Below are 27648 nucleotides of genomic sequence, written 5' to 3' on the forward strand. Positions count from 1 at the left end.
TATATATAAAATAGATAACTAATAAGGACCTACTGTATAGCACAGGGAACTCGACTCAATACTCTGTAATGACCTATATGGGAAAAGAATCTAAAAAAGAGTGGATATATGTATATATGTAACTGTTTCACTTTGCGGTACAGCAGAAACTAACACAACATTGTAAATCAACTATACTCCAATAAAAATTAATTTAAAAAGAATAAAGTCTTTAAATGAATAAAATAAAATACGTAGGCTTGCAAAGGAAGCCAATTGTGCTGAAATACAGGTATCAAAATATAAAGAATATCTGAACGAGAGTCATGCATGTGCTTCTGTGTTAGTGCACCTCAAAATAAGATCTAGGACTGGGTGTAAAGTGACCATAATTTCCAACTAGTGAAAAGTAGAAACGGTATTTCAGGGTGTCTGGATCGCCAGTAACATGCATGGAAATCTGTGAAACGAGTGCAGTGGTGGCTGCTAACACTTCGGGGGATCTCTGTTCATAATGGGCGGAAATGCTGAGTTTTGGTTAGAGGTTGTTAGTGAACGTGGAGGTGGAATTTTTCCCGTTCAGGTTCACAGACCTGCCTGAGGTCTCTGTGATTCCCAAAGGGACTAAAGACCCCTTCAGGCGTGCTGTGGCATTTTTACGTCCTGGTCATCTGCCACTTCCCATCCTCTCGCCACTCTCTCCCAGGACTGTTTTTCTGACATTCCAGCGGGAACGTGGGGTCGTGAGGTGGGTGACCGCATTCTCGCTGGGAACGTGGGGTTTTGGGGTCACTCGGGCTGCGGACAGATTCCCCTGGGGCGTCCCCTCCCCCACCCAAGGTGATTCTGACTACACATGGGTGAACATTTCTATACTAACATCATGTCTTTAGGGGATCTATAAACAACTGGTTCAACACCTACTGAAGCAGCATTTCCTTTTAAATATAATTAGAAGTTTAACGTGGAACAACTTAAGGTAAAAGAGCTAGCATTTCCTGAAGGCTTACCAGTGCCAGGCAAGGAATTCTGAGTACACTTAGTTCTCAAAACAGTCCTACGAGTCTGGTATTATTTCTATTCCCACTCTACAGATGAGGCACAGAGAGGTCAAGACACTTGTCCGAGGTCACACAGCCATTCAGAGGCAGAGCTAGGACTTACGCCAACATAGTTGGCTCCCAATTCCTATACTGTTCTCTACTAGAGAAAATATTAAGTAAAGGATAAACTCAGTGGTGTCTGGACATCGTAAAAAGTGAGAAGTTGGTGTGCTAAGGGTTGGCAGTTAATTGTACCACGGTGCATGCGGTTTTCTCTCCTGGGGTCCCCTCTTATAGTACGTGGGCTCCAACTGACATTCAGGGTGAGGAAGAAGACAGCGCTTAGCCTGTGAGTCCCTCCCGCTAATCTTCCTATGTTAGAATCACTTTTTTTCTCCATCTCCATCTCTCATCCCCAGTGAAGTAATATAATCTTTAAAATCAGAGCAGTTTTTACTTTCTACGCAATGTAAGTAAAACAATGGAAAGTATAAACTTGGGAAAGACCTGAGCCATTGCTCATCCCCCCACCCCTTCCTTTTACTGATGGGGAAACCCAAGATCACGTAATGATGGTGAAAACATGAATGACAATCATAATCACGTTTCTGGAGCATTTTCTTTGTGGCAGGCAGTGAATAAGGTACCATTAATTGGATAACTAATCAGCAACCTTGAAACCATTGCCACCAAGTCAAAACAGCTTCTGATGAGTCATAGATCAGCTTTTTAGACACAAATCTGGGCTGGTTAGTTGGAGAGAGGGACATTTTTAAATTGAATTCCAAAGAAAATCTCCAGCTGTGGCAAGGAAAACACTTATTCTGCCCATATAGTTATTTTTCAACTGCGCAAACATTTTTCAATTGCCGAGAGCATCAAAGCCATCCTTGAAATACTCCTAGAGAATTACAAATGTAAAATCTTCAAGTTGGAGAAGGAGCGTGGAGCACAGGGTGCTTTGGGAAAATCAGAAAACATTATCTTTTCATTGTCCCTTTAAAAATAATATTATTCCACCCCTGTCAAAGGAGATGTCCCTCGATTCTCTGAAATGCCTGTATTTGCCTTTCTCTAACACAGGATATTGCCAACACGCTTCCCCACGGACTTCAAAGCCAAGTTAAGTCATCCATCACTTGTAGATTGACAGGGGGTCCAAGGGCATCTCTGCAATGCCACAGGCCTGCGAATGGACGTTCCGTTCCCCAGTCTGGTTCTCTGAATTTAGCAACAACAAAGGATGCAGAGAAGTAACCACGGGATACTGCTGGGTAGAAATATCCGGCCACGGGGTTCGGATAGCCCAGTGAGATCCCTTAACCTCTCCCCTCACAGACTGAGGACAGTTGTGATGTGTCCTCTGGGAAGGAGAGTCGGAAGCACGTACCCCTCGGTATCCCTCAGCATCCTGGCTGGAAACAGAAGGTCCACTCAAAGGAGGTGAACTGGAGAGTGTGTGATGACAGAGCTGTGGGCAGGATCAAAGGATGGTGCAATACCCAGATGCCCATCTCAGCTGGGAGCCTGAGGCAAGCAGCCCAGTTACTGGTACCCAGAGGGAGGAGGACCATGGAAAACAGCCTCTTTGACAGGACAGGAGCTGTACGCAGAGAGGACCACGCCCCTGGCGAACGTGCGGCAAGATGGGGCCGGGGGTGGGACAGGGATGCAGCAACAGGGGGAGGCATAGGGGTGCAGCCGTGTTCCAGAACTGCCGTAACGAAGTACCACAAACTGGGTGGCTTCAAACGACAGCAATTCATTCTCCTGTGATTCTGCAGACCGTAAGTCCAAAATCAAGGTGTCCCTAGGGCCGGGCTGCCTCTGAAGGCGCTAGGGGAGAGCCGTCCTTGCCTCTGTTCTAGATTCTGTAGGTTACTGGCAAGTTTTGCTTTCCTTGGCTTGCACGTGCATCTCTCCAAGCTCTGCCGCCGTCCCCAAACGGCCTTCCCCCCTGTGGTCTCCTCCAGATATCCCAATTGAGCTCTCCTTGTAAGGACGCCAGTCACTGGATGTTGGACCTCATTTTAATTTTTTTTTTTGGCTTCGCTGCGTGGCATGCGTCTTGCGGGATCGAACCCGGGCCCTCGGCAGTGAGATTGCGGAGTCCTAACCAATGGACTGCCAGGAAACTCCCCTACCGTTTTATTTTTAAATAAACTGCAGGGAGAAGCTCTGGGACATGAACAGAACTGGGAACGGGTTACACGCCATCCCCTTGTCCCGCGTTATTCGTCTTCGTGGAAGCACCTTATCATGACCTGGTCTTAGCGTAAGAAATAGCTTCCTATTTGCTGTCTGTCTGCCTCCCACATCCCCCTGCCCCTGAGGGGAAGCCCTGTTAGTTTACTGCTGACTCCTCCGATGGAACACAACATGCACCCACAGTGCCTGCACCTCGTAAGAGCTCAGGGTGAGGTTGAGTGGCTTCTGCACATCTTTATTCTTGAAAAGAGACCAGCATCCCCGCACCCCTGCCGCCAACCTGCAGAAACTGTCACATGGAGGTCTCATGTGACACTCTCGTCGGGTCTCAACTAGTGATGTGAATACTTTTCTCTTATATCAAAGAAGAACTGAAGCCCAAGCACTAAAGTTGCCGCTTCGTCTCCTAGTCTGTGCTGGCCCCAGGCTGCCCTGGACCAGCCTTCCGTCCTGGTCCCAGCGGCCAGACCCCTCCCTCTCTTCCCCCCCAGCTGATGTGGGCACCTTGAGGGCAGGAGCTGAGGACTGGCGGGCTGGGAGATGCTCGAAGGCCAAGGAGCTGGACCCTGAAGATTTCTTGCCCCCATGCAAGGAAAGGGTCCTGTCGCTGAGTTAAGTCTGACGGCGGGGTGGGTAAACGATGGCTTTGTGAGGCCGAGTTCTCCACCCAGGATGGTGCTGGGGGCGGGCAGTGTGATCCAGGGGGCTCCCGCCTGGAAGGGTCACTCTGCTGGAGAGTTGAGGGTACCGTCCTCTGCTCCTTCCGTCTCATTTACTCACTGGGAGTTGGAAGGTACTGCTGGGTGAGACAGGAGGCCACTGAGAAGCACATGGGTGGCGTCATGGCTTTCTTCCTGGATTTAGGCAGGGGTTTGAGAAGGCCTGATTTTAAGGTGAGAACTTCCCCAACAAGGCCCATTTCCTATTCGGGAATCCTCTATGTTACCTTTGGGCAGTTTGCTTTTCTTTAGAACGAGCAACGATTGGGGCAATTAATTGTTTTCAAAGACTGATCCGTTGCCTCACTGGCTGCTGACAGGTAACATAAAGATGTGCCTCTTGTTCAGTTTTCTAAAACATTTCTCATCTTCTAGTCAAGCTGCCATTTCATTTGCTACTTCCTTTCAATAAAAGTTTCTGTTTTGGCCGCTTCTCAAGGTACTAAAGCTCATTCCAGAAAAACAAAACAAAACAAAACAAAACCTTTGAAAATACAGAAAATAAGAGAATAGAAATCCCTCCAAATTGCCTCTTTTGTTGTCCACTCGCTAGTATAGTTCCTAACTGTCCACGTCACTTTGCAGAGTTGATGTCAAACTGTACATTCGAGGGGAAGCAAAAGGATGACATCACATGAGCTCTTAAATCCGGCCGTCGGAAGTCCTCGTTCTGTTCCGTTCAGTCAGCCACTCTGTGACCTTCCGGATGAAGCCAGTTTGAATTCATTTACAGTTATTTGCACACAAAAGGATTCTGGGTGTGACATAAGTCGTCATTTCACTTTACCTTAAAGCTATTACAAAAACATAATAAGCACAATAATAATGATACCGCTGCTTCACAGAAGGCTTTCTTGTAGTCCCTTGAAAAGCATGGCCAGGGGCTTCCCTGGTGGCCCAAGGGTTAAGACTCAGAGTTTCCAAATAGCAGGGGGCATGGGTTTGATCCCTGATCGGGGAACTACGATCCCACAAGATCCCACATGCCACGGGGCACGGCCAAAACAAAGAGTGTGGCCAAAATCCTATCTCATATACTTACAATGACTTTACTTTTCACAGTATCTGCAGGGCTTATCTTTTTGAAATAGGTAGCGTGGGAACTAGGCACCTATACCCTAGAACTGGTGTCGAGGTCCTGTGACATAGGTCTGCAAACTTTCTCTCTAAAGGGCCAGACAGAAATTATTTCAGGGTTTGGGACCCAAGGGGCAAAACTGAGCATATCAAGAAACGACTTATATCACCGTTCAAAACGTAGCTATTTGAAAATGCAAAAACCATTCCTAGCTCGCGTGGTGTACCAAGAGAGGCAGCAGATTGAATCTGGCCCATGGGCTGTAGACTGTTGAGGCCTCTTCTAGGACATGAAAAGTCAAGAGAAGTCATTTTCTAACCTCAGAGTGTTAACAAATCCTAACACCTCCTGCGGTGGACATTTGTTGCTGTGTCTGACTAGCAGCCATTGCCCCTCTTTCAGTGGAATCAGATTTTCCCATCCTGCACCACGCCTACCAGCCCTCCATCTGATCCCAGACATGCTCCAGGGGGAGGTGTTCCCCAGGCCTGGCCATTCAGAGCATCACGTCCTTTTGGCTTCCGTGACTGGCTTCCCAGGTTAGACGCGTGACCCAAGCCAAGACAATCAATCCCAATCAGAGCCAGTCCTAGGAGTTTTTCTGGGTGATCGGCAATGGTCTTTCACTCTTTTCCTGCTGGATGTGATGCTGTGACTATGTCAGCGTGGCACTGCCAGGGGCCACCTTGGGGACAGAGCCTCCTGTACCGTGACTCTAGCCAAGAGGAGCACAGAGCTGAGAGGGGGAGAGAAGCCACCTTCTGTGATCACGTCATTTGCACACCTGCACCCTTGGTACTCAACCTGCGCTCTGCTGTCTCTGTCTAGAGGCATCGGCGTAACTTAGGAGCTTTAAAAAATAGCCAACACAGACCTCCTAAACGAGAACCTGCACCTGAGAAGAATCGTCAGGTGACCTATATGAACATTAACATTTGAGAAACACTCTTCTAGACTTTTTAAGTTATATGTGAGCTGGTTACTTCTCATCGTGCTTAAGCCAGTTTGAGTCGGGTTTTCTGTCACATGGAACTCAAAGACTTCTAATTGATATATTTCTTAACCTGGTGTCAATGAAGCCTGCTTATTCCAAAGCTGAACTGAAATTAGTTTTAGAATATCCACGTCAGGCTCCATGTCTCTGAAGGCGAATCCTGGCAAAGACCACTGGAGCTATACTTCAGAACGCTCTTCCAGTGCCTCTGAAACACCACCCTCTATGTACCTCCATAAGGAGGACTTAACACTTGTGCACAGGCAGGTCCTGGAGAATATAGTCCCAGGGCTTGGCAGACGTGGTGAGTGACCACAGGATAGAGTTACAGTCTAGCCCCTTATCATCCTCTTCTCTTCTCAGTTCCAGCTGCACGGGGTCTAGCTAGAAGTTGGTAACACGGGTTTGTGTATACTCTATTCGTGTCGTGTTCTACTTGTGTCAATCACATGTTGACTTACTGTGTAGTGAGGCAGAGACTGGGGTAGTCACCCAGCTCTTCCTCTGCACCCATGTTTCCCAGCCCTCTTGAAATCTGATGGGGCCACAGGACTCCTTCTGCCCAAGGATGTGTGTGAAAGTGTCCTATGTAATTTACACACCATTGCTTAGAAGAGCTTGCGGGCCACTCTGACTGCTCCTCTGTCTTTGCCACCAAGAAGGCCACGTGTTTCTGATGTTCCAGCTCCAAGATGATGACGTATCCATCAGTCTAGATCCCTGAGGGACTGCCTGGCACGGAGCCCCCTACCATCTAAACCACGTGGCAGAAGCAAGAACAACCTAGATGGCATTAGGCACCTAAGATTTGGGGGCTGTCTGTAGCAGCAACATACCATACCCATCTTAATAGACATAGTGACCTCAAGCTTCCTTATAAGAAAGGAACAGAAGTAAAAAGAACTGGAGTAGACTTCAAGAAGAGAAAGTAAGTAAATACTATAAATTTGGCAAATGTCATGAAGCTGCTATGAAAATAGCTGAAGTTGAGACAGGCTGGATTAACGACGGCAGCAACTTCCAAAGACCAGGAAGAGGGGAAACTGTGGATGCAAACGTCCCATGAAACAACCGCGGCAAACATCCTGGGAAAGAGACGAGGGACACCAGGGTACAGTCAGACAGCTGAACACACGATCACACGCGCATCCATGACCACACCGGTCTTACCATGGCCAAGGGCACGATGCCAACCAGGTCCTTCTGGCTGATGAAGATCTCAGACACGGCGATGTCCGTGGTGCCCCTCCGCGGGTATTCCACCTGCCAGGTGATGGGCTGACTCCCCGACAGGCTGCTGAAGCTGGCGATTTCAAAGTTCATTTGCACAACCTCACTGAATAAACTGCTGCTTCTGGAAGAGAGCAGAGGAAAGTAGCTCTAAGCTGACTTGGTTCGGTGGAAGGACATTCAATCCCTTTGCTCCATTCTCCTCACGATTATAACTAGAATGTAAGGACAAAGGAAATGCCTTTCAGGCACAGCACCTGGGACTTGGCACCAGCTACAATGTAGGGACCTGGGCGGGTGGGATGGAAGAGCGCCCACACGTTGAGAACGCGGCCAAAGAATCTTCAACATTGAGCATCAGCGTCTGTGCTGATGGGCCTCTTGGACTGATTCTGACTAGCTCTTCAGACACTGAGTTAATCCAGTTTGCCTCACCCTGGCACCACGGACCTGGATGACCTCGGAACTCAGTGGACCCCCTTGAAGTTCAGCGTCGTTTGTGTGGTAGATATCGTAAGCAGCTAAATCAACGTCTTTCAACCCCTTCCTAGCTTATCCTCCTACAGAAGCTGAGAAGCATGAAATGACCTTTCTAGACTCCCCTGAAGCTACCTGCAGGCCTAAAGCCAAGTTTCCACTTGTCAGAGCCACTCTACTGGTACTTAGATGTAGAGTGGGTTACGAAGCGGCAGTGGGGAAGGAAATTAGGATTTTTCTGACAAGCATCATGGTCCGGGTTCTTCCGGGGCAGCTGTGGTGGTTCTGTCATCCAGGCCCCTGTATTATCATGCCAAGTGATGTTTCCAGTGCAAAGGTCCACTGCAGAGTTGGTCATTTTTCTTGTATTTCTTCCCTGTCTGCCCTGTCCCTGGCTGTGTAATAAACACATTCAATTCAACAGCTCTCCTAGAGATTCCTGGAATTGTCCAGTATCCCTTAAGGAAAACTCTTCTCTTTAGAAGGGCTAGTTAGCTAAAGGGACTCTGATGTCTGCAACTAAGAAATGTGACCACTACCCTGTATTTGAAGTGGGCCCAGATATATGTATTTTTTAAAAGCAAGCTTGCCGCAGCAATTCTGATGCTTGGGGAATGACCGACAGTCCAAACATCTCATTTTTCGGATGACAAAACGAAAGCCCAGGAAGGGAAAATTGCTTCTTCTCAACCACACAGCTCGTTAGTGGCAGAAGCAAGCTGAACGCAGCCTCTCCCAATTCCCAGCCCTGTGCTCTCGACGGCATTCTCCTCTAATTTAGTTGGGGGTCGAGTATGAAATTACAAGACACCAAGCAAGTCTCCTTAGAACAGAGATGGCAAACTGTGGTCTGTCAGCCAAATGCAGCCTGCTACCTGTTTTACGTAAACAGTCTCATTGGACCACAGCCCTGCCCGCTTGTTTATGTTTTTTCTCTGGCTGTTTTCGTGTTACATACAAGAATATGGTTGAATAATTATGTCAGGTAATGTAACACCCGCAAAGCCTAAAGTATTCACTAACTGGACCTTTACTGAAGAAGTTGGCCAGCCCTTGTTTTTAGGAGGTCAGAGAAGGGAAAATGGGAGAAGCTTTCTGGAACTACTGAATCGAAAGAATCAATATTGGTGGAGGCAACAAGGAAGGGCATCCCAGGCATACAGCTGGGTTTGTAAGGTGGGCCAGGGAGGATCTGGAGGCCAGGCTGAGGGGCCCCCAATACCCTTTGCCTGTAGGCTAAATATTAAGTAAGTGGTGGGCCAACAGTTAGCACTCTCTCGGCTGGCAGCTTCTGGGAAGGTCACCTGATGTCAGGTGAACTGAGGGGGATTTTCCACAGCACATCAAGAAAGAAACACCAGAGATGTTAACACTGCGTCCCAAGCATGTGCTGGTACCACTGTGAAGCGTCACGGAGAAGCTCTTCCCTTTGCTGTGGGGATTATCAGTTAAAGATGCACCCACTCAATCTTCAGGTCTTGCCCAGTAACCAGAACGCTAATTTCTCACTCTGTTACCCTCAGACCCGTTCAGAGGGCTGGGGCGGGACGTAACAGCAAGGTCGCTGCACCAGCCAAAGCACCGGCACTCATGAATCTTCCTTCCGGTACTCCGGGCTGGAAGTGGAGCCCGGAGGAGAGCGATTTATGAGCTGCTGCGTATCCCTCTGGGAGGGAAAACGATTTCAGCGTCTGGAACCTCAAGCCATGGGCTGTGCAAGATCAAGAGTGAATTATTTGTCTTGGAAAATGAGGGAGATGTGTCTGGAATCTGGAGTGTTTCCAAACTAAGCCTTCTTGGCCCAGCAGCTAAGGCCTGGAGGGATCGGGGTCTGCTTAACTCAACTTCCGGACATCCCTCCTGCATGCTCTGGCCAGCCTCTCCCTGCACTCGGCTCATGACTTCCCTCATTTCAGGGGGTTTAATCTTGCCCTCTCAGGACTCACACCCTCCCTTGGTACCTCCTTATCTGCAGCAGAGCTGGCTACTTGGCTGTGCTCACTGGAGACGTAGCTGTTGCTTATCTGACCCTCTTCAACAAAGAATTCCCTTTCCTTAGTACTGCACGTGGCAAAAATCCAGTTATCCAAAGATCCCGTCGTGGCCCCTAAAGGATGCCTACGCGGAGAATAATGTTAGAGGTTTTACAATGTGCCTTCGACCTACGCCCTTCTTTAAGGCGGAAGACTCCTGCCCTAAAGACAGTGCAGTGTGGTGATTTCCAAACTGTGGTTCGTGGGACCCCAGTGTACCCGGGGGGTGTGACAGTGCTGCTTTGGGGCTGGAACTGGTCCTTGATACAGCCCTTTCCTCCATCTCACTCCTGCTGCACAGATCCAGTGTTACATGTTGGGAATATTGGGCATCCAAGAAGTATTTCATTAAAGAATGAAACAGAAAGGAAGTGGTAAAGGGCAGGAGGGAGGTTAGTGGGTAGAAGCAAGAAGAGGACCCGTGACCCTTTCAGGGGAACACAGCCAGTGTCATGACTCATCTGCTGTCACCTTCCAAGCAGACCTCCTGAGCTCACGTCCCGGCATCAGCCGTTACCGGCTGGGTTACTTTGGGCAGCTCTGCCCTTTTTTCCCTAGTTGCCAAGTGGGAACTCAACTCCTTCCCATTTCATGGAGTTGATACGAGGATTAAATAAATGATCACCTAGGTCTCAGGCGCTTAGAACAGAACTTGGCACGACCAAAGGTTAATAAATGTGAGCTCTTCCTGTTTTTAGCAGGACTTGACACGATGTTCATCCTCTGTGACTTTAGACTTGGTCAAAAGCCACCTTTTAAACGTGCCCCTTTAGGGCTGGTCCAGGAGCTCCCGGAGAACAAGCCAGAGTATAGATGCCAATTCCCTGCTGCTCATCAGGAACTGGGATCTGTTCAGATTTGTATTCAGTGCATTTACTTGGTAACTGTCCCTGTCAGACACAATGCCATGGTACGATACATATGCTAGCAGATGGGGACCAAGAGAAGAAGAAACCTGTCTGCAATTCTGTCTGTGGCCAGTGCTTTCCGACTCCCTCTGAGCCAACTGAAATCTCTGTTAAGCCTTTGCCTTGAAGGGACCAAGAACCCTCCGTGCCAGCCTATATGGGGCTTGTGATATCTTTGGAGTAATAAATAGAGGAATTGAAACCCTTGAGTGACTCCAGAGAGAGCCCAAGAACCACTACTTGCTAAATCAATAGTGTAGATTTATGGCAGTAACTCTCAAAAGAAATGTTCCAAATTGGCTTAAAAAAAGCTCTTACCCAAAAGCAAATAAATTCCCCCAATAGTCACAATAAAGTTTGGACTCTGGAAACCCAATTTATCAAACCTCTTAGGTGTTGCACTCCATCTTGTAAGAAAATGAGGTCTCGGTGTATCTTAAGAAGCCAAAAGGGCTTTACCTCCCCACCGTGGAGTGTAAGGGATTTCAGCTCCCAAGTCAGACACTGATGACAGCTTACCGCCTGCAGAAAGAAAGGAGACTAACAGAATGAAGAGATCAGCCTTATAACAGGGAAGCAGAAGAATCTGGCCCAGGCTTCGTCTGATTCATTTTACTTCATGTGTATTTCATGAAGGCAAAGGACACATACATCTCCTCTGGGAAAGGCTTTATTAGATAGTCCCATTGACCCCACCATCCACAGGAATGCCCTGATGATCTCTGGGTGCTCTCCACGGTGCTGCAGCATATCGGTTTGAGCTGCAAGTTGCAAGCAACAGAAAACACCTTGAGCTGACCGACAAAGAAACGGGAACGTAACACGTGCCTCAAAATTACTAGGAAGTGTGGAGAAAAAGACACGGAGAATAGGTGGGAGCAAAGGAAAGTGGGACAAAACCAGTTCTAGACGGGACACCACTGCTGATGCCAAAACGAATTTTCTACTGTCCTTGACGCTTTGCACCACTGATCCCACGTTCAAAGTGCTGAGTGGGGATATCAGATTGGCTGAGCTGAGCTAACATCCCCTAATCCAATATGTCAGGACAGTGAGAAAGGATCTGGTCTCTTATGGAGAGAGTCATCTCTTCCATTCCTGCTGTCTGCAATCAACACGCAGGGCAGAATTCAGGATGCAGGATAACGGTGAAGGACAGAGGATGGAGAAAAGCCTTCGCAGCTTGCCCTGTTTCCAGACACACTTGGGCTAGATTGAGCTCAGACTTAATTTTTTTTCCCTTCTCGCTATCCCAGTTCCCAAAGCCTAAAAATTTATAGGAGCAGGTGAATGTGGAAGGATGAGGAAAGAGAGAACTTTACGTAAATAATATTGATGCCAATGACATTGGTTCAAAGGTGAACTGCAACCCTTAAGGAAGTACCCTGAGCCTTCCCTTTCTACAAAGCAGGGACTCTCAACCTTGGCTGGATGTTACCACCTGGGGAGACTAAAAAAAAAAAAAACTATGGATACCTGCGTCTACCCTGGACCATTGGAATCAGAATCTCAAGAGGTGTCACTCAGATATTAGTATTTTTAAAGCTCAGGTGATTTTAATGTGTGGCCAAGGTCGAACATTACTGCCACACCAAAAAGCCTCTCTCTCTGTGATCACCAAGCGTTTTGCTTTTGAACGATTCTTATTTTTATCTTTCTAGTGTCCATGCAGCAATTGTATTGGGTAGGCATTCCAACCGTGGGCTCTGAAATAAGACACACTCGGGTGTGAATTCTGACTCTGCTCTCTAGTGGGGCTGTGATCTGGAGCAAGTTGCTTACTTAACCCGTTCGTCCTCAAGTTTGATGACTTATCTGGAATTATTTGGTGGAAGGAATTATTTAACAAATTCTGAGGTCTGGGTCCCACACGAGGGATCTTCATTCACTGGCCTGGAGAGGGACCTGGGAACTGGGATTCTTAAGGGCTCCCCAGGTGATTCTAATATGCAGCAAAGTTGAAGGACCACTAAGTTTCCCTGTAGAAGACTCGGTCCCTGGATCTGTGATCAGCCACCCTCATGAGGCTGTTGGAAGGATAAAAGGTGTCATATGTGGAAAGCCGAACGCATACCAAAAAGCTATTCATCACGTGGTAGCTCTGGCTGCAGCATTTCTCCTGTTCCGTAACCTGGCAGGACTTGGACATCTTTGTGCTCCTAAGGCCGTGTGTCCTGGGATTGGCGGAACACAGCAGGTGGGCAAAAACAAGACCTTACCCAAGGCCACTGGATCCTGATCTAAGCATCCCTCCCAGGCAGAGTGTGCCTCCAGCTCTGACCCTGACTTTGACTAGACCAGGTCCTGTCACTTATTTTCCTTTCTTCAGCGTGGTGGATGGGTGTGAGCACATGTTTTCTGAGTCAAAGCTCTGGATACGAACCTCACATTTACCCTCGAGACATTACTCATGTTACTCAGGCTTTCAATACCTCAGTTTACTCATCTCTGAAATGGGGACATATTTAGGGAGATAAATGTACATCCTTAACTCCCTCTAGGAGCCTGGCACATAGCTGCGCAAATTGGTGACAGCTAACACGGAGGGAAAGCGTTGAGCTCATCCCTCAGATCCAACTGGATCATGAAGATGCCCAGAGGCAAGATCATGTGGAGAGAGTGAGGCCCAGCCATCCTGGCTCCAAACTATTGTACCAGATAAATACAGCTCCGTAAGAGTGCCTAGGAAAAACCTACAGAGGGATTGCCCAGGAAATTCCCATTTATTGAGAAATAATAGTTATTTGAAGATAGCAAGCTTGGGACAGTTTGTTACACAGCAATGGATAAAGAGATGATGTCTCTGACTGATACAAGTCTTTCACTTGATTCCTAAGGGATCTTAGAGTCTCCCATGCACTTGGCCAGCAGGATATGGCAGAGGTCTAATAGGATTATCTCAAGATGCCAGGGGCAGGGAGGGCTTGAGAGGGAGCTCACTCCACTGCCCAGTCTCTCCTAAGGCCTGAGTGGTACAGGAAAGCAATGGAACTTTCACCTAGTTCCAGGGAAGGCTACTGAAGTTAGTCTCCTGCAGTCTTTCTCTTGCAGGGAAAGACGTCATGGATGGTGCACTCAGAGACCAGGTAGAAACACGGAAACCTCATGAACGTTAGCGCCGAACCATGACCACACCTTAGCACTGGATGACATGCCTGTGGATGAGCCATGAGCCAGATTATCTGAAGACCCAAGGTCCCCCCAGCCCCCATCCAAAGTTATCATCCTTCCCACCTGGGTCAATTTTGAAGAAAATGGGGCAGAGCTCGAAAGACTGAATCAACCGAGTTTAAACCTGAAATGCCTTAGCGAACTTGAAATCAACCAGATTAACTTTTCTACTACCAAGTAGAATGGGGGCTTAAGGCAGACCTTGAAAGCACTGACAGATAAAGGAATAGAGCTGTATATATATGGTCTGCACACTGGATTTGTAGGTTGGAAACACACCCACGACCTTTGTTAGTGGAAGTTGAACACGGCAGAGCAAATGTTTTTTGAGGGTCCGTTCTGAGCCTGGCCCCGGAATTAGCAATGCTTTCATCTCCCAGTTCCTGATAATACAATGTCCCTGTCTCCACTATTGCACCAGTTTCCTTCTCTACCATTTTCTCCCTCGTTTATTCTACTCAAAACCACCAAGCTTCCCTCTACCTCACTGCCTTTGCACTCGCTTCACCCCCAGATATCACTGCGGTTCACCCATGACTACATTCACCCTGTTATCCGTGGCTCAGCCAGCCACTTTATCCACATCATCACACAACACATTATACGTTTATAGGCATTGGGTCGCTTGCCATCTGCCCCCTCCCCTTTTTCTCCCCTGAGAGCTCCATGAGAGCAAGGACACTGTATTGTTCACTGTGATATTCTCGTGATACGTCACAGCGCTGACCCTCGGGAGATGCTTAGTAAATATTTGTCGAATGAATAATGAATGAGTGATGCTCCAGGAGCCGGGTCCCCTGATGTTCACATTCTTCTTTCCTTCCACTAGGCAGGTTAATATTCATTTCGGCTCAAGAAGGGAGAAGGAGTTCCCCACTCAGTTGGACAGGAGGACAGATGCAGCCTTTGAAGCTATCAGTCTCTCCAGAAGGGTTGAACTCCTTCCAAGGGAGAAGCGAAAAGCAGAGCCCACTGGAGATCTTCCAGGAAAGACATGCCCCAAGGTCCACTACGAAAACTTCGCCTTTTCCAAATATCACAGAAGACAGAAACTGGATCTGCTCCAAAGCTTGCTGTTGAATTTTAAGCCTGCTGAGTACCACTAAATACATAATGAAGAGGCTGAATTAACTATGCAAAAGTATAATTTACAGTTAATGTCTGTAATTGATGAGTTGAGGGTCTCTGTGGCAGCGCGAACCACTAAGACTAGAAGGACTGGAGGGGATAAAGGAAAGTTTTACTCTAAAATAGAAAATAGACGCGTGCTCTGCTCAGCACCCGCCATTCATCCATCCATCAAACACTTACCCTGTTTTGTGCCAGGCGTGCGCTTTGGTACTTGAGATACAGAAGTGAATGCACTGTGGCCAACAGTGGGTCACAGACCTCCACCAGAATTCCCACCACCTGTTATTAGTTTCCCATTTATTTGCCTAAAAACACTCACAGGGAGGAGAGTGACCAGAGTGAATGCAGATGGAGCATGTCCTGGGGCTGCTTTGCTCTGGTCCCCTGTTCCCCTCTGCAGCATCCGGCTGCCCTGGCGTCTTCCAAGCCGGGGGCGGGGTTCTGCCTGAGTTGAGAAAGCAGTCTAATTCTTGCTCTACCACTTCTCTCTGGATTTGGGGGTCCATCCCATTCTCATCCTGGGAGAATTTACACTGGCAACCTCTATCCTTCTAGTTAATGCCCTCAACCCCAGCTGCACAACAGAATAACTTGTCGTGCAAAGCACCAATGCTTTTTCAGAAACACCTTCCTCGGGCTTCCCTGGTGGCGCAGTGGTTGGGAGCCCGCCTGCTGATGCAGGGGACGGGGGTTCGTGCCCCGGTCCGGGAAGATCCCACATGCCGCGGAGCGGCTGGGCCCGTGAGCCATGGCCACTGAGCCTGCGTGTCCGGAGCCTGTGCTCAGCAACAGGAGAGGCCACAACAGTGAGAGGCCCGTGTACCGCAAAACACAAAAAACAAAAAATAAAACAGAAACACCTTCCTCTCTCCCCTTCAGATTCAGCTGGTCTGTGGTGGGTCGGATGTCATTTTTTTTTTTTTTTTTTTCTGATAAAGCTTCCAAGGGTATCCCCTTGTGAAGCCAGGGTTAAGAAGAACTGTTTTCCAGGGGCTGGGGGAGGGCAACTGGATAAATGTAGTCAACAAACTTCCAGTTATAAATAAATACTAGGATGTAATGTACAGTGTGATAAAGATTAAGAACACTGCTGCAGGTTATAAATGAAAGTTGTTCAAAAAGTAAACCCTAAGAGTTCTCATCAAGGAATATATATATGTATTTCTATTTCTTCAATGTGGTTTCTCTATGACATGACGGATGTTCAGTAAACCTGTTGTGGGCATCGTTTCATGATGTATGTAAGTCAAATCATTAGGCTGTACACCCTAAACTTCTACAGTGCTTTATGTCAATTATATCCCAATAAAACTGGGGAAAAAAAGAGAACTGCTTCTTATTCTTCGTTTAAGAGAATGGTTTCAAATACAGAGACCTTATTCTTGTACCAAACTCAGCAGCACCAAGACGACAGCCCCATCCAGAGCATAAATGCAGAGGCAGGCTCCAGCATCCAGGCCCTTCATCTCTGTGTCGGGTTCCCCAGTGCTGTGGGAAGCTCCACCCACCAGACCCCAGAAAGCATCCGTTTTCCGGATGCTGCTTGTACTGTGGTCAGCAGTCAGAAAACGGAGCCTGCACCAGGCAGTTCTCTAGAGGAGATTTAATTTTACTTACAAAGGCTTTGGAGGGGCGGAGCGGGCACACGGGATGGTGAGGGAAGCAGAGATTATCAATGGGAAGAAGATGCTCCTCCAGGGTCAGGGGACAAAGGGCAGGGCTGGTGACCCCAGGAGCTACGGCACTGGGGGAGAGCTGCAGTCAAGAGCTGCCCAGTAGGAAGAGAACCAAGAAGACGTAGGACCCACTGCCTGAGACACCATCTGAAGCAGGGCAGCAAATATCCCGACTTCTTTCCTCCATCCTATTTCAGTCTCTCACCAGCGCCTCCCGCTGGCTAAACATCACCATAATTCAGTTGCTGAGGGATCCTGGCAAACACAGTTTGGAGCGACCGACCACAGAGCAAGGGAATGGCAGGGAGTAGACTTGAGACCAAATCGGCAAACAGCTGGCACACACTCCCAGCATCATGTCCACACAAACAACACCAGCCCCACGTGCAGCGGGGAGTCCACACACTGGCTCTGCCAGGAACACAACGTCCATGATCATCCCACAGATGTTTAACGAGCACCCACTAAAAGCCTGGATATGAAGACGATTAAGTGAAAGCCCTGAAATCAGGATAACTCAGCCACGAGGGTGAGAAAAGGCTTCCCTAAAACGGGGACTTCTGAGCTCAGACCTGAACTCTGAGTGGATGTAAGCCAGAGGATAAAGAGGCAAGCGAATTTAGGCAGAGGGGTTGTCGTGGGTGGAGACCTTCTGAGGACCCAAAGGAGACCAGCTGGAGTTCAATGAGCCTGGTTATAGACACATCCTAACATCCGGGCAGCAAGCTTGAGGCTGGAAAGGACGGGGCGGGACCGGCACCCCGTGGCGCGGCTTGGTGCTGGGGGCGGTGATCAGAGTCTTTCATACTCATCCCTCTAACATTTTTAAAAACAGTTAATAACTGTCAGGTTGACGTTTTCTCTTAAAGGAAAAATACAAAAACAAACCAGGAAGGCATCCTGTTGCGTGGATGTAGTCGGGGGAGCAGCTGTTCCCCTTGGCTCGGCCCCCAGCTGGGTCTCAAGAGAGCTGGAGACCCCGTGTGGGAGCTGAGGCTGGAGTGCAGTCAGGGCAAGACCCCGGAGCACGGTGGAGCTTTAGCTGAAGGACTCGGGGTGCTACTGGCGTAAAAGCGTTCATTAGACTTGCATTCGAGAAAGACCCCTCTGGCTTCCGCGGGCAGAGTGGCTCCGGAGGGGCAGCGAGGGGGCGGCCGCATAACCTCAGAGGAGAGGCATGGCGGCTTGGACCGGGCGGCAGCGTGGAGTGGGGCGCCGGCAGGTAGGGAGAGAGGAACCCCTCAGTACTTCCGATGGAGTGGATGGGGCAGAATGGAGAGAGAAGGTCAGTGTGACGCAGCTTCTTTGGCCACTTAGAAGGTGCATTAAAAGGAGAAACACGCGGGGGCTTCCCTGGCTTCCCCGGTGGTGCAGTGGTTGAGAGCCCGCCTGCCGATGCAGGGGACACGGGTTCGTGCCCCGGTCCGGGAAGATCCCACGTGCCGTGGAGCGGCTGGGCCCGTGAGCCATGGCCGCTGGGCCTGCGCGTCTGGAGCCTGTGCTCCGCAACGGGAGAGGCCACAACAGTGAAAAAAAGGAGGAACGCGCTGCTTGATACTGAGGGTTCTAGTTCTTTAAACAGGCCTTATTGCTTATATTCTCATCCTTGGGTCATTGGTCTTTCCCATTGGGGTAAGGGGTACCATCATGCCCCCCAGCCTTGAAGCCCAACAGCTAAAAACAAGGGTTGATTTCTCTCTTTCCCCACCTTCCCTCCCCACCCACTCCTTCAGCCAGTCCTGTTGGCTCTGCCTCCAAATCTCTCTCTCTTTTTTGCCGTTTTATTTTATTTTTTCACCAAATCAGTTTTTAAATTTTATATTGGAATATAGTTGGTTTACAATGTCGTGTTAGTTTCGGGTGTACAGCCAAGTGAGTCAGTTATACGTATACGTATATCTCTTCTTTTCCAGATTCTTTTCCCACATAGGTCATTACAGAGTACTGAGCAGAGCTCCCTGGGCTCTACAGTAGGTCCTTGTTGCTTATCTATTTTATATAGAGTAGCGTGTGTATGTTAATCTCAACCTCCTAATTTATCCCTCTCCCCACCTCTCCCCTTTGGTAAACACAAGTTTGTCTTCTAAGTCTGTGAGTCTGTTTCTGTTTTGTGCAACATGGATGGACCTAGACATGATCATACTAAGTGAAGTAAGTCAGACAGAGAAAGACGAATATCATATGATGTCACTTACATGTGGAATCTAGAAAATGATACAAATGAATTTACTTACAAGTATATCTTGAGTCAGTTCACCTCTCTGTCTCTTTACTCTTCATCTTTCATCTTCAAGCCCTCTTCATCTTTCTCCTGGACCATTGTAGTTGCCTGTTCTCCCAGATTCTACTCTTGTCTCTCTACCGTCTGTCCTCTTCCCAGGAGTCAGAGGGGGTCTCTGCATAATACATACCTCCTCAGGCCATGTGCATCCTTAAAAGTCTGCCCGGCTTCCTGTCGCAATTAGAACACAACCTGAGATCCTCTCGTTGCACCCATCCTCCCCTCTGATCTCCTGTTTTGCGTCCTCTCCCTTGATCGCTATGCTCCGGCTGCACTGGGACTCTTGTCTACACGAACACGCCAAGCTCATTCCCGCTTTTGTCTTTGCGTTCCCCCTGCCTGCTGTCTGCATGGCCTCCCTCTTCTCACTTAGCATAGAAGCCAACACCTTCAAACACCTGAACACGTAACTCAAGGAGACAGTCTCCAATACCCACTTCCAAAAACAATCGTATGGCTAGATTGTCATTATTGCATTTATCACTAGTGAAGATATCGTTTGGTGTTCCTTTGCTCAGTTTCTGTCTTCCCCACTAAGACGGAAGTTTCTTGAGATGAGACGCTTGCGCCATCTTGGTCTCTGCTGCAACCCCCTTCCCGCCACCATGCCAAGAATAGTGCCTGGTAACGCAGGAAGAGATGAATAAATCTTTATTAGTCGAATGCATAGATTCCTCTGTCACAGCTTCACGATCCTCAGATAACACTGCTATTTGCATCAGCCGGTCGTCGGGAAACTAACCTTTACTCTTTCCTAGCGACAGTGATCGGCAATATCCCCAAAAGACACGTCCAACTGGTTAAGCTGATTCGGGGAAGCTAAAATAAGCCGAAGAAACGGTGGTGAGAAGGAAACTCACTTCTAGAGGTGGACTGTTGAAGTGCAGAGCTTCGGTAATCCCTCCAGAATCTGCAATCTGTCACTGCTCGGTGGGGAAGCCAATACTCCCTAGGAGTGAAGGGGTAGCCCGGATGGCCCGTACGAACCTTCTTTTTAGTTTCCAGAGGCCCTTCAGTGTCCTAAGGACAGGCACGGGGCCAAGCCTCCTGGCCAAACAATCCCGTCGCAACTCCACACGACTGGTACCACTTGGCATTTCCAGTTTAGGGAAAGGCTCTATTAAGTGCCCTGAAAGTGTCCTTAATAGAAAATAGACGAGCTGAAAAGAACTACCTCCATCCAAAAAAGTCGAATCTTCAGTCATACAAGTGACTTGGACCATGGGGATGACAAAGCATTTGACTCAATCAATGTTAACGAATGGCTTTCAGTCGGAAGAGCTCGTGAGTGGTGACGTTTAAGTCCGATGGGGCTGTCATGCTAAGTGTTGGGGGAAAGCAGATTCTTCAAGCCATGCATCCCATTGCCTCGGAACCTACACAGAAGGCAGCCCAGTGTGACAGGAATCAAGAGATGGCCATAGTCCTGAGGTAGTGGCTACTCCTCCTTTCAGAGCTCCCCAGCATCCACCCAATTTAATATGACTTAATAGCATGGCAGCGTCCTCTTGGAGAATCAGCCTTCTCCTACCGAGCTGTGATGGGAGGTTAATTTCTGGTCATTACTCCCCCGCCTCCACTTTACAGATGAAGTGGCTGAATCCTCCATCGTTCTAGTGCTGTATGGCCAATGGCTTAACCAGGTGGACGCGCCCGTCTGGGAACTGGACCGCCAAGTGTTGCAAAGAAGAGAAAAAGGAAGGAATGGCTGAATGGCTCACTCTGGCTGACCTCTCTGCCTCAAGGTGTCCTGTTCTGGTTACTATCGCCTTGTCCTCTGTGTTTCACTGGTTCTTGCCCATTCCCGAGTTGGTCCTTCTGCCTCTTCCGATCCCATGACCTCCTCCTGTTCTGGGTCATGCATTGCCTTTGGCTTAAGTTTCCCAGATTCGGGTTTCTCTTGCTTTCTAATCAAGAACGCTGACCAAGACACCTGGTTGACCCTGGCCCCGCCCTGGGCCTCAGTTTCCCCTTTTGTAAAAGGAGGTGAAATGACCAGATCATCTCCGTTCCGTCATAACACTCTGGACACAGTGGTGTTTATCCCACATCAGACAGACGTCAGCACTCTGGGAGCAAACAGTGCCTGGAGACACAGCTTCGGGAGACGTCCCCACCTTCCTCAAGTTACCTGGAAGCTGCATCAAACTCTTTCATCTCTAAACGGTTCCTTGTGTTCTAACACCAAGGCGGTCTGGCTTGAAAGGCAGGCAGATGCCATGAACGTATGTCCCCCCGGGGAGCCATCACCAGACACAGCAAGAGAATCAGATATCAGGAAAAAATGTAGGGGATGGAAAAGTCAACGGAGGATCAAAACAATATTTTCCCACCCTGTTCTCCGGGGAGCAGTGTTTTTCCTCCAGCTTCACTGACCATTTTGACCCATCGTAAGAAAGGAATGCTTGCTGGCAAGCAGCTCTCTCCCCCTTCAGACGCAGCTACAATGGAGGGAGGGGGAGCCCGGGGCAGGATTTTTCACATCAAAGGCACCGGAGTCCGTAACTATTTAGCTGAGGCACTCTGAGGGGACCTCCAATTTAGAGAAAAAAAAAAAGCCGTTCTTAGGTGTCTTGGAAGCTGCCCGAAGAGAGGGTAAAGATGCTGAAATGAACCACATCCTTTGAGAAATCAGTTTAAAGGCTGCAATTTCATCTTAAAGTCCGTTTAGGTGGCCTCCCCGGACCGAGGGCTGTGGGGAACTAAATAATACTGTGTTCACACTGGCAATGGAAACATCATCCTCGTAGAAATACAGCTTCAATCCCAGAGCCTTTGCGCACCGAAGTGTTACAAAGCAGCTGCGACAGCTGTCCTTTTACTTTCCGCAATTCCCAGCCTTGGTGGCGAGGGACCGCGTCCTCCAGCTGCGGGACGGGGAGCCTCTGACCCCCTCCGCCTACTGCGTGCAACGTGCGTTCTTTCAAGAACATAGCTACTGAGTGCCTCAACACTCAGGCGATGTTGGAGGCACTGGGGACGCAGCAGCGACAGAAAAAGATCCTGCGTCTCCTGGAGATTTCATTCTAGTGTATGCATATTGCGGGGCAGGCGGGGCGGTGGGGAAACAGACCAACAAGAGAGTCCCAGTGACTGTTCATCGTGGATGGGAAGCACGCAGCGCGTGACCTAGCGCTGAAAAAATGCTCAAACACGGGAGCTGAAGCATCATCTGACAGGTCCATCTCCTTGCCCCTGGCCTCCCAAGTTGTAGGGACCCCGCTGGGGGTGTGTGCCAGACTGCAGGCGACATGGTGTCACCCGGGTGATGATGATGTTCTGATCCCAGAGGGGCTGCCGAGGCCGTTAGCGAGAGGAAGTGTCCTCACTTGGCCGGATTTCTTTGTCCTTTCTTGTTTCCTCAGCTGAGGGCTCAGAGCAAGCCTCCTCTTGGTGGTACAAACAGGCGCCCCGTGTCCTTTCCCGGCCTCAGGAGAGCCAGGGTTTGGAAGCCAGGCTCCTAACGCACCAGCGAGCATTCATTCCAGGATTCTGTAGACAAGCATGAAACACTGCATCAGAGAGGGTGGGAGGAGCTCAGGAGAGTGGAAACCGATCGTCAGGAACCACCTTGATACGTCTCTGCTCTTCAACACTGTCCACTGAATGGGAAACAGGTGGATTAGGTGGGGAAACAGCTGTGGACCTGTGCATACACACTGCACTGAGTGTTCACCGTTCCTCAGAACGGTCCTATCTATAGTGCAATCCTTTTCAGCTCACACAGAATAAGAAAGGACACAGAGCTTTCAAACCAAGATATGAACCCAGATCTGATGGACTCCAATTCCCACGCAGGTGTGCGACACATCCAGGTAAACGCCTGAATTTCCATTTTCTAAACTGTGTAATGCTGGGAAAGTGTCTCTATGCAGAGCCCTGCCAAATGGGAGTGACATCAAATCCCTCACAGAATCACAGAATTGGCCTGAATGTTAAAAGCACCAGACTTCTTTTTTTTTTTTTTTTTTTTTTTTGCAGTACGCGGGCCTCTCACTGCTGTGGCCTCTCCTGTTGCGGAGCACAGGCTCCGGACGCGAAGGCCCAGCAGCCATGGCTCACGGGCCCAGCCGCTCCGCAGCATGTGGGATCTTCCCGGACTGGGGCACAAACCCGTCTCCCCTGCATCGGCAGGCGGACTCTCAACCACTGCGCCACCAGGGAAGCCCAGCACCAGACTTCTGAGATATGGAAGCAACCCAAGTGTCCATCAGCAGATGAATGGATAAAGAAGATGTGGTGTATATACACAATGGAATACTACTCAGCCATAAAAGAGTGAAATTTTGCCACTTGTAGCAACATGGATGGACTTGGACAGCATTATGCTAAGTGAAGTAAGTCAGACAGAGAAAGACAAATACAGTATAATATCACTTATATGTGGAATCTAAAGAACTACAACAAACTAGTGAATATAACAAAAATGAAGCAGACTCATAGGTACAGAGAACAAACTAGTGGTTACCAGTCTGGGGGAAAGGCAACACAGGGATGAGAGGTGGGAGGTACAAAGTATTAGGTGTAAAAGACAGACTTGAGGATGTACGTACAACATGGGGAATACAGCCAATATTTTACAGTAACTATAAGTGCAGCATAACCTTTAAAAATTGTGACTCACTATATTGTATTCCTATAACTTATGTAATATTATACAGCAACTTTACTTCAATAAAATTTTTTACATAAAAATAAATAAAAATTTAAAAAAAGCCCCACGCTTCCAGCTTAGTTGAAGGGAGAGCTCTTTCTCTTATTTTAATTTTTTAAAAAGAGAACAAAAAAGAGAGGAGAAGGGGAGAGAGAGGAAGAGGAAGAGGGGGAGGAAGGGGAAGAGAAGAGAGAGGAAGCATGAGGAAGCAGGAGACACTGTAGCTGCTCTCAGTGTCCCCACAGCAGGGCCAGGCTTCCTATGAAAGGGAACTTGGTCCTCAGAGGCCCCCGAAGGGCCCAGGTCTCTCAGTCCTTGACAATGACAAGCGGCAGGGCCGGGGCCCTGATGTTAAATGGTCCACAAGGAAAGGGACTCCGTGGGTCTCAGAGCCCTGGCTGTGCATCCCCACTGCTCCCATCCCTCTGGCAGGTGCTCCCTCTGTGCCTGTCCTGACAGGTGACGCCTCAGCCCCGGCTCCCTGTTTCCAGCCAGGACAGAGCTCGGCACTTCCTGAGGCAGCCAATTTCACCTGTTGGCAGCCTGACGGCTGGAAATCTCTTTATGTTGAGTGGAAATCTGCTGGGTCATGTCCAGTTGTAGCCCCTGTTCAGCTCTGGGAACCAGAGAGAAGTGCATTCATTCATTTGTTCATTCACTGAACACCTATTCTGAGCACTTGCCGTAGACTAGGAAGTGTGCTACAGGTGTGAGCTACATGAGAAGGGTAAAAATGGTAGAGCTTCCGTTGCCCCCCGGGGGGTGTCCTAGAATTGAATGCCTAATGAGGGCCAAGTAGGGAATAAAAATGAATGAACTGACCCAGGTATGTAAGCGCTAAGAAGAAGCACCACGTGTAACAGCATCTTCTGCATAGCCTGGTGCCGGGGGACAGTAAAAAGCAGCGGGGAAAGGGTGACTTGGAACCTGCCGCCCCATACTGCTTTCATCATCATCATCATCGTCATCATCATCAACATCACCATCCGTCACCATCAGACAGTAATATTTAGCTTTTATCACTTACATACGGCTTACTGTGTATCAGGCGCCATTCTAAGCCTTTAATACTCATCTAATTCCTTTAGGATAAGCACCCTTGTTATCCCCACTTTACTGATGAGGAAACTGAGGCACAGAAAGTTTAAGTGCATTGCCCAAGGTGCCGCCTAGGTGAGAAGAGGAGGAAATGGAACTTGGACCCAGGTTGTCATTTGTTCATGCATCATACAGCCACTCTGAGCCCTGGAGAATCCATACTGAGCAAAACAGCTGCTGCCTCTGTGTCGGGAGCTAACTCTGGCGTTTCTGTGTGTCTGACACCAGCCTTTCATGCTATGCAAACAGCCTTGGAAGCTGGAGATACTGTCTCCCTCTGGGGCAGAGGGCAGATTTGTTTCCAGGCCAGGAGAATAAAAAATAGTGTCTGGCTGCAGGGCAAGGGTTGGGCAGGTGTGCCAGCACCCCTTGCGAGTTTGGCGGTGTCCCTGTAAGCTCAGCATCTCTCAGAGACCCCTCTGTGTACCCCATTCCACTGAGGCTGCTCTGCATCACCCCCACTGTCTTAGCCTGTTCAGGATGCTCTAACAAATACCATATACTATGTGACTTATTAACACAGAGATTTATTTCTCCAGTTCTGGAGCCTGGGAAGTTCAAAGCCAAGGCACTTTCAGATTTAGTGGTGAGGACCTGTTTTCTGGTTCACTGATGGCCGTATTCTTGCTGTGTCTGCACGTGGCAGAAGGGCCGAGGGAGCTCTCTGTGGTCTCTTTATAAGGGCACTAATCTCATTCATGAGGGCTCCACCCTCATGACCTAATCACCCCAAAGGCCCCATCTCCAAATACCATCATATTGGGGGTTAGGATTCAACATGTGAATTTTGGGGTAACATATTCAGTCTACAGCGCCCACCCACCCTGGGGCAGGGAGACTGTTGCCATCATGAAGTTCACACTGCTGGCTGTGCTCTGAGTCATTAACCGTCTAAATATTTGGGGGTTTGTTGTTTCTTTGCCAATTGAATTTATGAAAGCATGTCAAGCAAACCTTAGGAAATGCTTGCCCATTTCACATTCAGTCTCCTGAATTAATGCTAAAACTAGGCAATACATAATTATGCAAATCTATGATTATAAACAGTGACAAAATGGTATAAAGACAAGTTATATAGGGAGCTTGTAACGGGATGGGAGATATGTGGGTGGGGAGAGAAGGTCAAGGACATTTAAACTGAAATCTGAGCCATGAAGGAAGCCTTGCTAAAGCAGAAGGGCAGCATGGCAGAAGGGCAGCATGTGCAAAGGCCCTGAGGTGGGTGGGGGCAGGTGGGAGAGGACAGGAGAGAAGAGTAAGGGTAAGTGTGGACGAAGATCTAGGTGGAGGGGTGCAGGATGTTCAAAGGGCTGAACTTGACCCTGAGGGCAAAGGAAGGCCATTGTGGCGTTAGAAGCAGGACAGCTTGTCAGGAGATGGTTGATAGGTGAGGGTCTCACACTCTGTTCTAACTCCTGCTCTGTTCCTTGTGTATTTGCCTTTGTATCTTGTATCGAGAGAGCTGCCCCTGGCTTCTGTCCAGCTGGGGAGACCACTGATGCCGCTCAACACAGGGAACAGGTGTGAAAATCTGGTACCTGCCACCGAACGTGACACCCGTTGGCAACCCTGTTTGTCATCCGGTCCCAAGAGCTTAGCCAGGCAGCTCCAGCCTGGAGCCCTTCAATAAACGTCCTCGTCAAAACAGTGGAAACTTTGCGTTGTGTCCAAGAAATAGTCTCTTCAGTTTGCAAACACAATCCCTGACTTTCTCTTTGCCGTCCTTCACACACCGGGTCAAAGCTTCATTCCTGCAAGCCAAGGTGATTTACAACTGAAAGGCTCTAGTTATTCACAAATAAATAAGTAAACAGATAAAGAAGCGCACTACACGTGTTTTTGGAAGGGGCCTTTACGGCCATCCACGGCTGCTCTCTTGAGCTTATTTTTTTCAATACTCTAGACGCTTAGGTCGTTTTTCTGTCTTTAAAATGGGGTACATCACCATGTCCACCCCGTAGGGTTTTTACAAGAATGAATGAAATGAGTTAACATACACAACTGTGCTTCAAACAGACTCCGAAAACAAACAAACAAAAAAACCAGACTGACCCAGAGGCAGCTCTCTTTGGGCATTCATTGCTGCTGCTGTTAGTTTTATTAGTCACCCTTTACTGCAGGTCCCCAAACTTCAAATTTGGCCACAGGTCACACCATCTACATGACCTGTGGCCAAATCTAAGTACATACCTTGGTGTTTTCTCTGTAAATGGTCTCACTTTTTCCTTAAACTTACATGCACTTCCTTAACACAGAATTTTCTATCAATACATCCGGTTGGAAACGAGATCCACTGGCCAACACGAAATCAACCAGGTGAATACGTGCATTAGATCTTGTTGCAGGGGAGAGTCCTGGGCCCCACAGCTGACTCCTCAGAAGGACTCAGAGAACAAGGGACAGGAGGTCATCTTCTCTCTCTGTGACTCGATTGCTTTGACGTCCCCAAGTGCGTGGTCCCAGTCAAGCCCTCTCACGTGATAGTTCGGGAACGCTCCTTTAGCCACTTATTTAGGTGGCGACGCTCACCATTGCCAACAACCACTGTAAACACCACCCCCCAGGAGGAAACATCTTTTTAAAAATTTTTTAATGGAGTACAGTTGATTTACAATGTTGTGTTAGTTTCTGCCGTACAGCAAAGTGAATCAGTTATACATGCATATCTATCCACTCTTTTTGAGATTCTTTTCCCATATAAGTCATTACAGAGTATTGAGTGGAGTTCCCTGTGGTCTACAGTAGGTCCTTATTACTCCTCTGTTTTACATGTAGTAGATATATAGTAGTGTTTATATGTCAGCCCCAATTTATCCCTACCCCGCTCCGCTCCCCCCTGTAACCGTGTGTTTTTTACATCTGTGACTCTATTTCTGTTTTATAAATAATCTCATTTGTACCCTTTTTTTTTTTTTTTTTAGGATTCCACATACAAGCGATGGGAAACATCTTTTGAACAAAGAAGCAC

At 48.5% G+C, this 27648-nt stretch overlaps 1 protein-coding gene across 1 annotated transcript in view; it reads right to left on the reverse strand.

Annotated features, from left to right (window-relative positions):
* The window catches only part of TMEM132C (transmembrane protein 132C), a gene marked incomplete at its 5' end in the record, with an annotated part of 372803 nt that overhangs the window by 67156 nt on the left and 277999 nt on the right, over positions 1-27648 (reverse strand). Inside the window, one exon of the mRNA XM_082667952.1 lies at positions 7192-7375. Within this exon, the coding sequence (XP_082524078.1) occupies positions 7192-7375 (184 nt within the window). The remainder of the gene's footprint in view (positions 1-7191; positions 7376-27648) is intronic.

The sequence above is a fragment of the Grampus griseus genome, assembly GCF_964374135.1.
Source record: "Grampus griseus genome assembly, chromosome: 12".
NCBI classification, from domain to species: Eukaryota; Metazoa; Chordata; class Mammalia; order Artiodactyla; family Delphinidae; genus Grampus; species Grampus griseus.